The sequence below is a fragment of the Caretta caretta genome, chromosome 7, assembly GCF_965140235.1.
Source record: "Caretta caretta isolate rCarCar2 chromosome 7, rCarCar1.hap1, whole genome shotgun sequence".
In the NCBI taxonomy this organism is placed as follows: Eukaryota; Metazoa; Chordata; order Testudines; family Cheloniidae; genus Caretta; species Caretta caretta.
In genome coordinates, this window is record NC_134212.1 from 8940755 (window position 1) to 8955350 (window position 14596).

Here is a 14596-nt window from a genome sequence, read left to right on the forward strand (position 1 = left end):
TTGGTCATGATATGTTTTGAGACTAACCCACACTGGGCATCACTAAATGTGAGGCTATTTTCGTTTGTGTTCTCAACCTATATTCTCCTCTCAACCCCTTTCCAACACCTGATTGAATATCCCTTTCAAAGCAATACTTCAGGAATGAATCTCCAATGCCAGCTGAATAACACTGCAATATAGAACCTGATTCACCCCTGCACTATTAGAGTTTTACGTCCGAGTACCTCTGCGGATTTCAAATGGTGTAAAAACGGAATAAATATGACAGTGAATCAGGCCCATAATTTCCAGAAGTACCCTATTCCATAAAAAGCCAGCACAGCCACTAACTGAAAGCACCAAAGAGTAAATCAGACATTGGACCTGCAAGCTCTTAAATGGCCCAAATATTTCAACTTCAGCTCATTTCTAGTTGTGATTCTTTTTCAATGATATTCCAATTTCTTTTCTTTCATTGGCTGGTTTCTGCTCTGTGTTGATACCTTTCTTCAGAAAAGTGAAACCCTTTCTTGATATACTTAATATATTTTATTCTATCTGATGTAGCAAACCACCAATTCTTTGCTATAGTATCGCACCAATTCTTATGTCAATTTATGCCAGGATTCTCTTGGGTCCATAATGTCTATATTGTAGTGCCGTATTTCTTAGGTCTCTGGGCACATTTACTCATTTGAAAAATGCATTCTGTATTACTATAATAGGAAAGTTCTCAGGCTGGATTTTAGACTAAACTCTTCTTCATAGAAATAGTTACTTAACTTTTGCTGTCCCTATCACTGTTTGAATCATGGAGTGATTTAAAATATCTCCTCCCCTTACCAAATTGAAGAGTTCTTGGAGAGGTTTCAGTAACTATTTTTTCAAATAGAATCATAGAAATGTAGGGCTGGAAGGGACCTTGAGAGGTCATCTAGTCCAGCCCCCGGTGCTGAGGCAAGACCAAATATACCTAGATCATCCCTGACAGGGGTTTGTCTAACCTGTTCTTAAAAACTTCCAACGATGGGGATTCCAAACAACCCTTGGAAGCCTACTCCGGAGCTTAACTATCCTTATAGATAGAAAGTTTTTCCTCATATCTAACCTAAATCTCCCTTGCTTCAGATTATGCTACTTACCTTAAGCCTTGTCCTACCGTTAGCGGACATAGAGAACAATTGATCACCGTCCTTTCTGAGTATACTAATCTCATATACTACCAACATCTTGAGGGAACAGAAGACTAGTTTGGCGTGACATCTACCAATCGACTGTGGACTGCCCTACCTGGAATAAATCTGCTGACACAGCTCCGCAGGGAAGTGATAGTAGATTTCATTACTAGTAAATAGTGTATTGCCCTGGGTGAGGGATAGTTCAACTTGTGATGATTTACTTAGAGATACATTTAACACATTTAGGAAAGGTAGCTTCACCACAGAGAAGAATTATTAATGCTTTATCCTCTTGGTAGTGTCTGTCATCCTAGCTTTAGGTACTTACTTAAGGAAGTTTATTTCTACAAAGGAAATGGGAGAAAACTAAATGTCATAATGATCACTTTGAATTTAAGTGTTTACCGCTTGTTCATAGCACAAGGAGTTGACCTTTACTAAACCAAATTTTCTATAGCTCTGATCACATCTTACAGCTGCAACACTAGGCAATTATGCAGGTTCTCTTATTTTTTTTACTCACTGTTTACTAAAAATTCTTCCTTTCATATTCTGCACTCTCTTCTGAGCTTGGCAGCTTAATTTATTGACAGTAGTATTTCTCAAAGCATGCGGCTGGCCTGTCTTCGGAGGCTCAAAGAACCCCAGGGAAATGAGGCTTGCAGGGCAGGGGGGAATAGTCTTCCCTTTTTTTTTTTTTTTTTGCTCAAAACTTTCAAAAACCAAAAATCTAGCCAATAGCGTTCAGTACTAAAATCTCTCTCTCTGTGTATACGATACGCGTACACACAAATAGATGGTTCCTTGTTTGCTGTACTCAAAGTGCAATGACCTTAGTGAGAAAAAATGTAATAAGTTGGCTATCATGAACATGGAATAAAAATATACGGCCCCCATGCCTTATTTTAAAGGAAAATACTCTTTCCCCCCTGCACCCTATTTTAAGAGTACTTCTGCCAGGGAATACCAGAGGGGTTTTCCTGTGTTTGGTGGGAAAATACACCTTTCCACTCTTCATTTTAGAGAGCTACTTTGACTTCTGCTACTACCAACATTTTAAGTTCCCTGGGTGAAAGACTCTAGAAGTGCAAAGCATGTTACAAATACTAATTAAGCCTCACAACACAGAAAATATTACTAGACCCATTTTACAAATGAGATTGGGTAAAATGAATGAGGATTCAATTTAAGGCTCGATTTCTTACATTCAAGGCACTTAAGGCTTTCCCAGGATTTAATTAATGTTGCATTCCTTTCTGTAGCACATGGTTAGTTGCCAACAATCTTCTGACCAACCTTCGCCTCTCCAGGCACATTCCAGAAGAAGGTGTTTTCCAATTAGCCCCACGTTGGTAGAATTCCTCACCTCGCCAGATTTGTTTGGCAAATTTTAATTTCTACATAACAGTTAGGGGCAGATCCCCAGCAGATGTAAGTTAGCATAACTCCATTATGGCACTCTGTATCCCCTGATTCCCAGGGTGGCGGTGTGGATGGATTGACCATGTATGGACCTCTGCATGCCCTGTGCTCTGTAAAAAGGGTTCTGTGCTTGTCAAAACCAGGCCAATGCACATTGGTAGCTAGAGCTGAGCTGAGCAAAGACCCAAAGCATCCATGACTACGTATATCCAGAGGTCCTAATACACTACAGCGGGTATGCTGAGCAGCAGTAGACACTATTCCAGCCTGTGGGTTTGGATAGTTGCTGTGGACAGGCTGCATTGTGGCATTCCATCTCTCTCACTCCCAGTTTGTGTCCCACCCAAAGCCTCATTTCTATATTTATGCAGCTAAGGTGACTGCCACACTCGTTGACCAGTGAAGTACCAAGTTTCCATGCCTAACTCTGTAGTGACATTATTTTCTAGAGCGAACATGCAGTATCCAGGTCTACACAAAATGCACATGGGCACTCACCTTGACCGCATAATCCCAAATTTACGTGCATACATGGCCATTATGAATTAGCACAAAACTGAGGCCTCATTGAAAATTTGGCCCTAAATGTCACCATGTTTGTTTGAATGTATTTTTAAGTCTGACCCACCAGTTCACTATATTGTACTCTATTTTAACATACAGTATTCCTGTAGTAAGATTGCTGTTTTAATTTGACCTTCTGTGATATTCTTTAACATCTGTCCAAGCTATTTTAAAAATTCAAATTACCCAGCTGAGCTATGATTCTACTCCAAATGCCATAAGGATTATTGTTTTAAAAACCTATTTCATGGCCTACTTACACCAAAAGCCATAACACACAGAACTTAATAACAAAGGTCACTTAGGGCCCAATCCAGATCTCATTGAAGTCAATGAAAAGGCTCCCATTTACTTCAATGGGATCTGGTCAAGAAACAAGTTAATGAAACAAGAGAAAGACCAAACAAAAAAAAAAAAACAACACTCCACCCGGGAGCCAGTATAATTTCCCAATTTGCTGAAGAGCCAAGAAAGTCTCATGCTGCTAGCAGCTATGCAACTGACAAGAATGTTAATTTCAGACCCCAGGGCTTCCAGACTCTCAGGTCAGCTCAGGAATTGGTAGCAACTGGCCCAGTAGTCTGGAAGCCCTCCGGTCCCCATCCTAAGGCAGTCCACATGGCAAGACTGGTCTGCAACTACAGACCCTGGAAACCTACTCCAGGACCTCCAGGGTCCTGGTTCCACGGCAGAGAACCTGGAAACCCCACAAGCCCTGTCCAAGAGCCATGTGTAGGCCGTACTTAGTATGAGTGGCCCCAGTAGCCAAGAGCAGGAACAAGATAAGCTATAAAAACAGGGGCAAGAAATAATTGGGTCAGAAGCAATGGCTACAAATGTGTAGAAGGAAGATAAGCACAAGGGGAGGAAACTAACAAAATACAAGGAGGAAACTAACAAAACAGGCTGTGTGCATGTGGCAGGTGAACAACCGATGATATGTACAGGAATTGATCCTGAAAATAACCTGGCCAATCATAAAGTTCACAATATGATGTAGAATGGAAGACGCATGTGTCAATATAGGTTTCATTTTTATATAAAGTAACGAATATTTGTACTCCTTGAATTTGTGGTATGCCCTGTACCCACCCCTACCCATGAGTCTGATCAGCTCTGTGTAGTTTGATTGTATGCCAACAATGAAACCTGATGAGGAGTCCGGAGTCGAGTTGGGTCCTTGGGAACCTGAGAGAAATCCCAACACCACAGAAATAGAAACCCTGGGATCCCTGGCCCCAGGATAGTCCACATGGCAGACCTTCACCAGAGCCACAGATCCTGGAAGCCTGGGGTACCTGGCCCTAGGGCAGTCTGCATGAAATTATGTCCATTACAAAGACTACTAAGTATAGACTGGGACTCAGGAGAACTGGGTTCTATTCTTGGCTCTGACACTGTTTTGCTGGGTGACCCTGGACAAGTCACTTCACCTTCCTGGGCCTCAGCATCCCCATCTGTAAAATGGGGATAATGATGCTGAGCTCCTGTGTAAAGTGCTTTGAGATCTATAGACAAAAATCACTAGGTAAGAGAGAGGGATTATTATTATTTAAGGTATTTTTACTAAGGGCTTCCTATTCTTCCTTAATGATTTTTTCCATTCTGGCATCATAATTCTTCCTGAACTAATACCATTTGTATCACCCTTGTTTACATAACGGTACATGAACTGATGCGAGTAGCACCACTGAAATCAATAGGACGAATCATGTGAGTAAGTATTCATCAGGTTGAACAAGGGTTTCATGTTCTGGCGTAATATGGAGACCTAGTCCTGGACCAGGACCCCACTGTGAAATTGTGTGTCAAGTCTTTTGTATTTCACTTTTCTCCTACTATGGCTGTATAGATGGTCAAGAATTTGGGGGCAGGAACGGGCTTTTAAATATTATTATTATGTCATGTATACGGAGTGCTTGACACAAAGGGAAGTGTGCTACCCGAATATAAATAACATTAGCTAAGTTTAAAAGAAGATACCTTAAAAAGCCACTCAAAATAAGCACTCTAAATTACACTTTGTTTCAGTTAGAATGTCACCAGTAACACTGCGCTTTCAACAAGACCTTTAACTCTCATGCAGAATGTGGTCCAACTAAATCTTCTTGACCTTGGTACAATCTCTGGAAAAAGAATAATGAATCTCTTTCATTATATTTAAAATAATTAGTTATACAAGTCGGGCCATGTTGAACATTATCTCTTTCTGGCTTTTGCACTGTTGAGGCTTTCAGAAGTCTGTGTATATAGTCAAAAATCTAATTTTGAGCCTGTGAGCAGATAGTTATGGGTTCTGCGCAACAGGAGAGGAATAAAATGTCATCCACTTACAAAAATACATAAAAGTATATTAAAACATCACCTTAAGGGGGAAACAAATCAAGAGCTTCTGCTTTTATAACTAAAAATCTTGCATTCTAAATGTTTGGTCTTATTTAATCTCAAGCACACTTGAAGGAAAAGAAGTCATTAAATTGTTTCAGCAAGTGTTTGCTCTGACAAAATAAATTAGACTTCCACTGCACCATGCACTTCATTCTGTCATGAAAGCAGAGAGTATTACCTTTGTAACGCTAAAGTATATTTTCATAAATGTCTAAACTTTATTATCCACCATAAAGAACAGTAAAACTGTTGCATGGAATGTTACATAAAAGGTACCGGTACTGCATATGATTCTACAGGAAAAATTATTCAGTAAACTGAAAAATTAAGGTTGAATTGTGCCCCTGCATTACAAGATATTTCAGACATCAAGCCAAATCTAATTCCTAAATAAAATAACAGGGTCTCAGAAATAGAAAACATATAAATAGGTAAAAGTAAGTACTAAAATCAGACAGTTACATTTATCTGTAGGATTGTTCCTAAAGTGAAACATTATAGAAAGTCAGAGAAACCGAGGGTATTTTATATTTAACTTTTAAAGGTCATGATTTTGTGAGAAAAGCAATGAAAACAGAAGATAAGTATCTTACTTGTGGATTAACAAAAATGTAGGACAGTGATTTCTGTGTCAATATTAATTAGCAGTAAACTACTAAAAAATTTCTGCTTTATTTCAATTTAAATGTAAATTTCACAGACTTTTATACATAAAGATCCTTTTAATTCTTACTGACAAAGAAGCCAATGAAGACTTATATTAGCCATTTCCTAACATAAAAACATCCCATGGCCAGAAGCAGAATGTGTGTTCGGAGACAAACAATGAAATATTTAGATAGATTTGAGTCTTTGGGGGTAGATATTTCAGCTACATAAATTCACTCTAGCTGGCTGCATTATAAAATCTCAACTCAAGAGAAAATTTCTTCTTTCATAACTTTTTAATTTATAAATCAGTCTAGTCCAGTATTATTTTAAAAAAAAAGAGATATTTAGCAGTCCCAACAAACTGAAGACTGTAAATCTATCTTTAAACTGTGCCATTGTGCCTATGGATTGTAAAGTTCTTCAAACTAACCCGAAGGCAAGGGTGATGGACTAGATCAGTTTGTACTATGCTTTTGCATTTATCAGATCATAGGGGTGCCACCTACTGTTTGTGGTATCCAATTCAATGGTACATAATCAACTCTCTTGGGATTCTTCGCCCACCATCTCATTTGGGTCAGAATGCACAAAAAGTTGAATGGATATAGGCCAGAGGAGACACATGGGGGTCCAGTGCAGATGCTCATCATCAATATAGGGTGCTGGATTACGCCAGCCTAGAGGAGAGTTCACACAAACCAGATGTCCCAGTACTAATCTGCTTGCCCATGGCTACGAAGTACTGGATCGATGACCAGCCAGTGGTTTCTTTACATCCCAATGATTCCATGGCCATGCTGCTATGTCTAGAGGCAACTGGATGAGTTAATGATTAAACTCAAAATGTCTTGACTTGTGTAGTTTTGAGGCTAGTTTAAAGTACAATTTTTATGTGGAAAAACTAAGAAGTTTTATTGGCACAGACATGAAATGAACAGACATTTATTGGCACAGACATATATTAAGGAGATTAATTACACCAAGATTTATGCGCACTCATCATCATCAACAAACAGAGATGTTTCCAAAATTAACAAAAGGAAGGATTATGCTTTCTAGACAGCAAGAAGTCAAATAATCAAGGAGACTAAACATCTCAGAGAGCCAAAGAGCAGTAGGAGTGAGTGGGAGATTGCTTACCTTCGACGCAAGAGGGCTGGGCCCTTGTTGTTCCAGCCACCTGCCCCGGGAAGCAAGAGCACTTGACTGTTTGCGACCGTTCTTCAATTCGGTTCTTATTGCAGCAACGATGCACTGCGACGACCTCACACGTTCCTTGCTTGACTTGGTGGTGGCCTAAAAATCAGAGAGGTAGAAGTGTTGCGGGAGAGGGGTATTACTGTCATGGTGCCAAAAGAGAATCAATGCAAGGAAAATGTAGCAGTTTACTGTGTCAAGAGTACGCACAGTCCTGCAAAACGATGAGCCACTTTGATTCTCGCTGAAGCCCCTGGAAAGGAAGGCACAAAGTGCCCCCTGCAGGATCAGGCACATGACTTGCACATCACATGTTATATTTACTTCAGATTAGTTCATCATAACAGAGCTTGTTTTTTCTATCTGCCTCCCTCCATCAATTAGCCAGCCCTTATAAACGCATAGAGAGAATGACAAGTTTACTAGATAGACTAGACAGGCGGATGATATAGACAGAGAGATCTACAAATACATCTAAACATCACTCTCCTGCTTAAATACTTCCACTGGCTTCCTGTTTCTTATCAGATTCAAGCTCCTTGCCTTCATCTATGATAATGTTACCTTGCTCTCCTTTCCCCCTACTCATCCTCCAATTCCTCTCTTACTCTCCCCTTCATCTCTTTCCCCCAACTTATCTTCATGCCTCCTATCAAGTCCCCCACTATGCAGGGGAGGATTTCCTTCTCCCTATCTGCCAAGCACCCGCTCTCCACTACTTCCAACTCCTCCCCAGTACCACCACTTCAAACAATCCCTCTCCCCTTCTCATCATTAATTATCTCCACACTCTCAATCTCCTGAACTGCTGACAAGTGCCTTGCCTTGTGTTTGTCTTGTCTTATTTAGATTACAGGGTCTTAAAGGCATTGGATGGGTCTTATCTATGTTTGTAAAGCACCCTGTCCATTACCAATGCCATATAAAAGATTTTTTTAATGAGTTAGCTAGACACAAAGATGAGGCAGAGAGTCGGAAAGTATTTGCCATCAAAGCAGCTCTGGGACTTTGTCTGAAAAGAATGCAAGGTGCACACATAAGTGTAAGCAGGTACATAGTATCAAAGGCCTGGTTAAATAAAAAGAAAGTGAAACCTAGACGAAGACCGTACAAAATACTACATCAGCTACATCAAAAAAGCGGGAGAACTTTCTGGCGACAAGCCCTGGAGAATTGTTCTGTTCTCCCAGCCACAGAAAAGCTCACAAGTCAGTAGCAGTAATGAACTGTAGCATGGACAGTTCCTAAAAGCTAATGACCATCTGGGCCAAGATGAATTAGCTCCCCAATTAACTGCCAAGAAATTCCCTCCCCATTGTCCACTAGTACTCAGTGACAATATGTTTGATTATTAAGTGATCATGACGTGCCAGCAAATTGAAAAAAAAAAAAAAAACAACATTGTCCACAATGGGAAAAATATGCCCTGGTGCATTTTAACTACACCACAAGGCGGCTCCAAGGAACTTGTCATATTAAGACGTTGCCATTCAGTGACTGCTCTACCCTACAGCATGGCTCTGGCCAGAGCCATCCTACTACCTCTCAATCGCCCCTTATTAGGGACTGTGTAGGAGAGACACATAGGCACTGACTTTAACTACCCCTAAGGTAACATTCAACGTGAGTGATCGGATCGGAATCAGGCCTTTAGTGCCTGTCCATTATTTCTAATATCAATTGAATCAAAATCATTGATCTGAACACCCCTAAATTTAGGGAAAGTGAACCTAGAGCAGAACTTTGCAGTTTTGACCCATCTCTAGTTAACACATGAAGACAGCAGTGCACAAAGCAGACATGCATTCTCTATTAACATGCATCAGCAAATATCAGTGAGCTAAATCCTGCTCTGCTCACTCACGCAAAAACATCCTGTTGAAATGAATGGAGTTTTTCCACTTGCATGTGCAAAATACCCAGGATCCAGCCCAGAGTTTGCAAAACAGAAAGCCACAGAAAAAAAATCAGCAAAGCTGGGAATATTATATTTAAGCTTCTAAGGAGGTTTTTCACACATGGAGAGTATAAAAAAATTAAACTTTTTTTTTAATTAGATTGGCTTATTTCGATTCCTTGTGTGTGTGTGTTTTGCTTTCACAAGTATTTCAAATCCAGTGGGAGATATGTCTGATTTCTGCTGTCAAATTGGTATGTAGAACAATATTAATAGACAGAAAACTAGATATATATAATACTGAAAAAGGAAATTTACTCCTCCATTTGGAGACTCAAAATGTAAAATATATGTATTATTTTTTCCAGAGAGGGGGAAAACACACACACAACTGTTTTAAGCAAAATATGCGACCACAGTAAAATACATAAGGCATTTTATAGAATGAAAAATGTTGAACACAGCATAAAAGTATCTCTCTTATAGTTACCGTATTAGATTTATTGGCAGGCTGTGTATTTTCATGCAAGTCCCTAATAGTCATATAATAAATAATAATAAATAAAAACCCTGCTTCTAGGACAGTAGATGTTCCATAAGTCAATATATAAAATAAAGAATGAAACTGGCCACACCACTTTATTCCAAACGATTGTTCTACATAATTTCTCTGTGTAGTAATTTTTAGCCACAATAAACAGAAGCCTGAAGATCTGCAAGATTTTATAGAAGCTTGTTTTTAGTTTAAAAGAGCTATTTATTTATTGTTAAATAGAATCAAACAAAGGGCCTGATCCAATGCCCAATGAAATCAATGTAAAAACTCCCATTGTCTGCAGTAGCAGCAGAATGAATTCAATGACTGAGATGGTCCCTTCCAGTCTTATGTTCTATAGGTAATAAGACCTTGATCCAGTGCTCATTGAAGTCAATGACAAGACTCCCATTGTCTTTAATTGAGCAACATCAGGGCCTAGATTGGGCCCAAAAAGATGATACCTTAAAACAGAGTGAGGAAAAAAATCAAGAATTGGTACACATACGTTACATAAATGTACATATTTGAATCTGTGATGCACTATATACGAAACATCAACGCTTAGCATCTGGTGTCCAGCAATTAACGACTAGGAAAAGATGCTAACCTGTTATGCTGAGAGATACAAATCCTCACAGATTTGTATATCATATGGATGGAATATATCCAACAATAAATATGTAGCTGAAGGAACATACATTTTAAAAGTCAAATCCTGCCTATTTTACATGAGTAGTCCTGTTAAGCCAATGGGGCTATTCATCTAATTAAGACAAGCAGGATTCAGCCTTAGGCATGCAGCCTAAAAAAATAAGACCTGTTTTGAAATGATTATGTGTGTGGAGTTTACAGCCATGACACCATGTTAGCAAAGTGCAGGGTTTAGGCCATGCTGGTGCTCAGTGACAACAGGACACTTGCAGAAAGCAAAACTGAATTTTGTACCTTGGCTTGGTAGCTACTGTCACTCTGTCTGGAGTAGTTCACAATAGTGAGTGCCTACCTCAGGGCAGGCTGTCAGAAAACAGGGCAGACACCCCAAACTGGTGGTGTGTTCTACAATTAAATTTCACCCAACCAGTACCAAATGTGAACTCCTGGATCATTATACCAGTCTTACCATGGAGTCACAGAGAGTCCCCCTTTGACACGCTTGCCACCCAGATAAACTGGACTTTATGATAAAAGCTCACTTAAACCAAAAATCACATCACGTCAGGGTGCTCCCAGTCCCAAGAGACCAGTCACTTACCCCAGATCGATCGGTACTCCATATCTTATACAAAAGACAACACTGGTAGCCAATTCTATAGTAAACTAACTAAAGATTTATTAGCTAAGAAAAGGAAATGAGAGTTATTGAGAGGTTAAAGCAGGTAAAATATATATACAGATAAGTCACAGTCTATAATTCCAAAGGGTAGCAGAGATGTTGTAATCTGCCAGTTTCCCAAAAGTCTCTCAGAGCTACCCAGAATAATTCTGGGGATCTCCATCTTCTCATTCAGTTATTCTGCCCTGTTAGAATCCAAACAGTCCAGAGATAAAGGATCTTTCTTTTAATCCATTCTTATAGCTTCTTCTCACGGAAAACAAGCTGACTGTCACTACCTACATGGTCTTTTCCTTTGATGACACTGAGTGAGGAATGTATTTAGAGCCTTTGACCTCCGATCATCACACACAATGACCACTTGCTTTCAAATTAGCACTCTTCTGTTAAAATTCTTAATTTGCATTCCACAAGGCTTCTTCCGCATTTGGTGCGTTATTTACTTACAGGGGTATGCACAATGTAAATACTTGCTACTACATTATAACAGGATACAAATAAGTGAAAACAATGCAAGTAACAACCTATTCGTTTTCATGAAGTTTACAAATACAATTACTTTAATCTGTACTAATACACAAGCGAATTGACCTGGGGCTTCAGCATGAGCTGGCATCTGGTCTGCCAGCATCACAACTACATTACTATACAATTTTTCATATTTCCAGACTGCTCAAGAAGGCTAGGAAAGACATCCTCCAATTGTCTCTTGGTAAAGGTAGGGTGCTCAGCTTTGAGAGTGGAATAAAAGACCTTCTTGATTGCCCCTTCTCTTCTTAGTGCAGCTCTTTAGTTCGTTGGGGGGTAAAGCCATTCCTCCCACTTAGCAGTGGAAGTCACTGAAAAGCCAGAGGATGTCTGCTATGTGCATCATCTGCATTCACTGCATTGCTCTTTCTCCATCCTCATGGTCATGCCTACTTTTTGCTCATCCATGCACATCTTTAAAGGTATTTACGCTGATTGCTGAGCAGCAGGCACTTTCTTCTACCTATAAGGAAATGTCTGTGAACAGGTGCTGAGCGAATGCTCAGTACTCAGTGTCCGGTGGCACCTTAAAGACTAACAGCTTTATTTGAGCATAAGCTTTCATAGGTAAAAACCCCATGGGGGGTTTTTACCTATGAAAGCTTATGCTCAAATAAAGCTGTTAGTCTTTAAGGTGCCACCGGACTCCTTGTTGTTTTTGTGGATACAGACTAACACGGCTACCCCCCGATACTCCGGGTTAGCTTGCCGGCTTTCCACACTCCGCTCCTGAGAGCTCAGCAGCCTGGAGCGTTGAGTCTTTAACTTGTGGTGCAGCTTTTAGAGTTAGCAAAACCCACAAAACTAACGACCAACTCAAACAGACTATTCTTCTGCCTAGATCTATTGAAACCTATTGCACCCACCCAAAGGCAGAGAGCCCCAGGAAGGAGGAACTTAAGAATGGGGATTCCACTTTTCTGCACATTTTAATCTTCATCTTGCATTGAATAAGAAACCTTCCTGTCATGCTTTTAAGGCACGGCTTACAGCATAAGGACAGAACAGCTTATGAATAGCCCAAAAATATCTTGTAATCAATGCACTCTTGGGAAGCCAACACAATAGAGAAGCAGGGATTAAAGAATTTTAAAAGACTGAAGACCATAGGAAGTGAACTCTGTGCCAGAAGACATCAGGAAAGCCATTAAAGAGTGAACTGCAAAGAGGGGTTGGGGAAGGCGATCTCTAGAGAGTCAGACTTTGAAGAGCAAAGCCCCTATTAGCGCTCTTATAAAAATGCTCAGAACTCACAGTTGTTCCCCTATTAAGAGCTGCAATCCAAATACTGCCCTTAGTTACATCCTGGCATGCCAACAGGGGAAATCACCAAGAAGGGATACATTCTGTTGGTAACAGATCAAGAGCAAGGTTCTCCTCAGGGAGTTTCTTTGGCCACCTCCATTCAGGGAGGAGGGCATTCATACCTGGCAGAGAAGACAAGGTGTGAAACCCTGTGCGACCCGCGGTTCCATCCCCACAGAAACTGGGCACCTATGCAGGCCACCAAATCCCTATTCACTTGTATCTTGGCTCCCTTAGAATGGACAGTTCACTCTTCACATAGGCCTTAACTCGCCCTCCAAATGGGAGAAGCACTGTAGGAGAGGACTCGATGCTGCTTGGTGCACTACTAACTTGCAGATTTCTGCTCAGAAATTCACCAAGTCCCAAAAGGAAGTATGTTGCAGCTAGCAGATGCTCCCATGTACCTACCCCGAGAATCCCTCCTCCCACTCTGCATAGGCCCAACTATGTGGAGTTGCTGCAGAAGGTCCCCACGACTCCCAGGGAAGAAAACACGCAACACAGCACCAGATTCCCCTCCCCGAGAATGGGAGGAAAGCATTGCACCCAGAGTATTTTCTGAATTAGCCTTCAGGGATGCTCTGAGGGACAGGCAACCTGGGCAGCCACCCAGGGTGCTGTGGTCAGGGAGGCACGTGGGGGTCAGGCCAGGAGGTGGGCCCTGGCCTGGGGTGTGGCCGGAACATGAGCACAGCAGCACAGGGTGGTTGGAAGGGCAGCATGTGGCCAGCATACACAATAAGAGCGGGGCATCGCAGTTGTGGACACTCAATGCCCCCCCTGGAGCAGGGTGAGGGGTGGGGAGTCCAGCCCGAGTGACTGTGCAATAAGCCACTGGGAGCTCCCGCAGATTGGGTTGTGACCAAGCTGTAAAAGGACTAAAGCAGAAGGTCTATATTAACGATCACCACTGCATCCTAACTGTGTCCAATTTCACTCGTCAGAGCTATGAAGTTGATGAGAGCCAGTGTGAAAGTCTCAGGATGCTAGTCTCAAAGGAGGGCTCTGGACTAAGGAGCACCTCACCACAAGAGATTAGAATGAGCTCAAGCCCAGCTGCTTTCAGGGTAAATATTTAAGATGGGCCTTTTAACAATGACCTGGACACAATGAACAAAAGACAACGTGGTGCAAAAAACGTCAGCTAGGCAATAATGGCCATTCCAAACAGCAAGGAGCTAAGTCTGTTGTTCCTTGTTCTTGTGCTCCTTAAATACATAGCTGCTGCCCAGCTATTCTACCACGATTGTTGGTGCCCTAAAATCATCTACACAAAGCAAGCAAGCAAAGATGTGGTGCACTCCTTATTTTAAAAACTGATTTCAATGCTTAAGGACTTCTGAGTCCCAAAGCATTTATATTGTTAACCCCTTTGCCTTGAGCAGCTAGTCAAAAGTTTGGGGCTATGCAGGTTGTTTCCACTATGAGCAGAAACTGATGATAGAACCAGCTATTTTCTTTGATGCAGTCTTGTTTATTTACAATAATTATGTATAAAGTCTAGTTTCCCTGAACGCAGTAGAAATCAAATAGCAGGAGACACTTCCTTTGGTCACTGTTCCATACCTGCCTTTCCAGCCAGCTCCCCATGTCCCAAGCCTACCTCTCTT

General features: G+C 41.0%; 1 protein-coding gene across 5 annotated transcripts in view; it reads right to left on the reverse strand.

Annotated features, from left to right (window-relative positions):
• Positions 1 to 14596, reverse strand: part of TAFA4 (TAFA chemokine like family member 4) — a 109298-nt gene that overhangs the window by 9508 nt on the left and 85194 nt on the right. For all 5 annotated transcript variants that reach the window (XM_048858770.2, XM_048858771.2, XM_048858768.2 and 2 more), the window contains one exon: positions 7326 to 7481. In XM_048858770.2, the coding sequence (XP_048714727.1) occupies positions 7326 to 7481 (156 nt within the window). The remainder of the gene's footprint in view (positions 1 to 7325; positions 7482 to 14596) is intronic.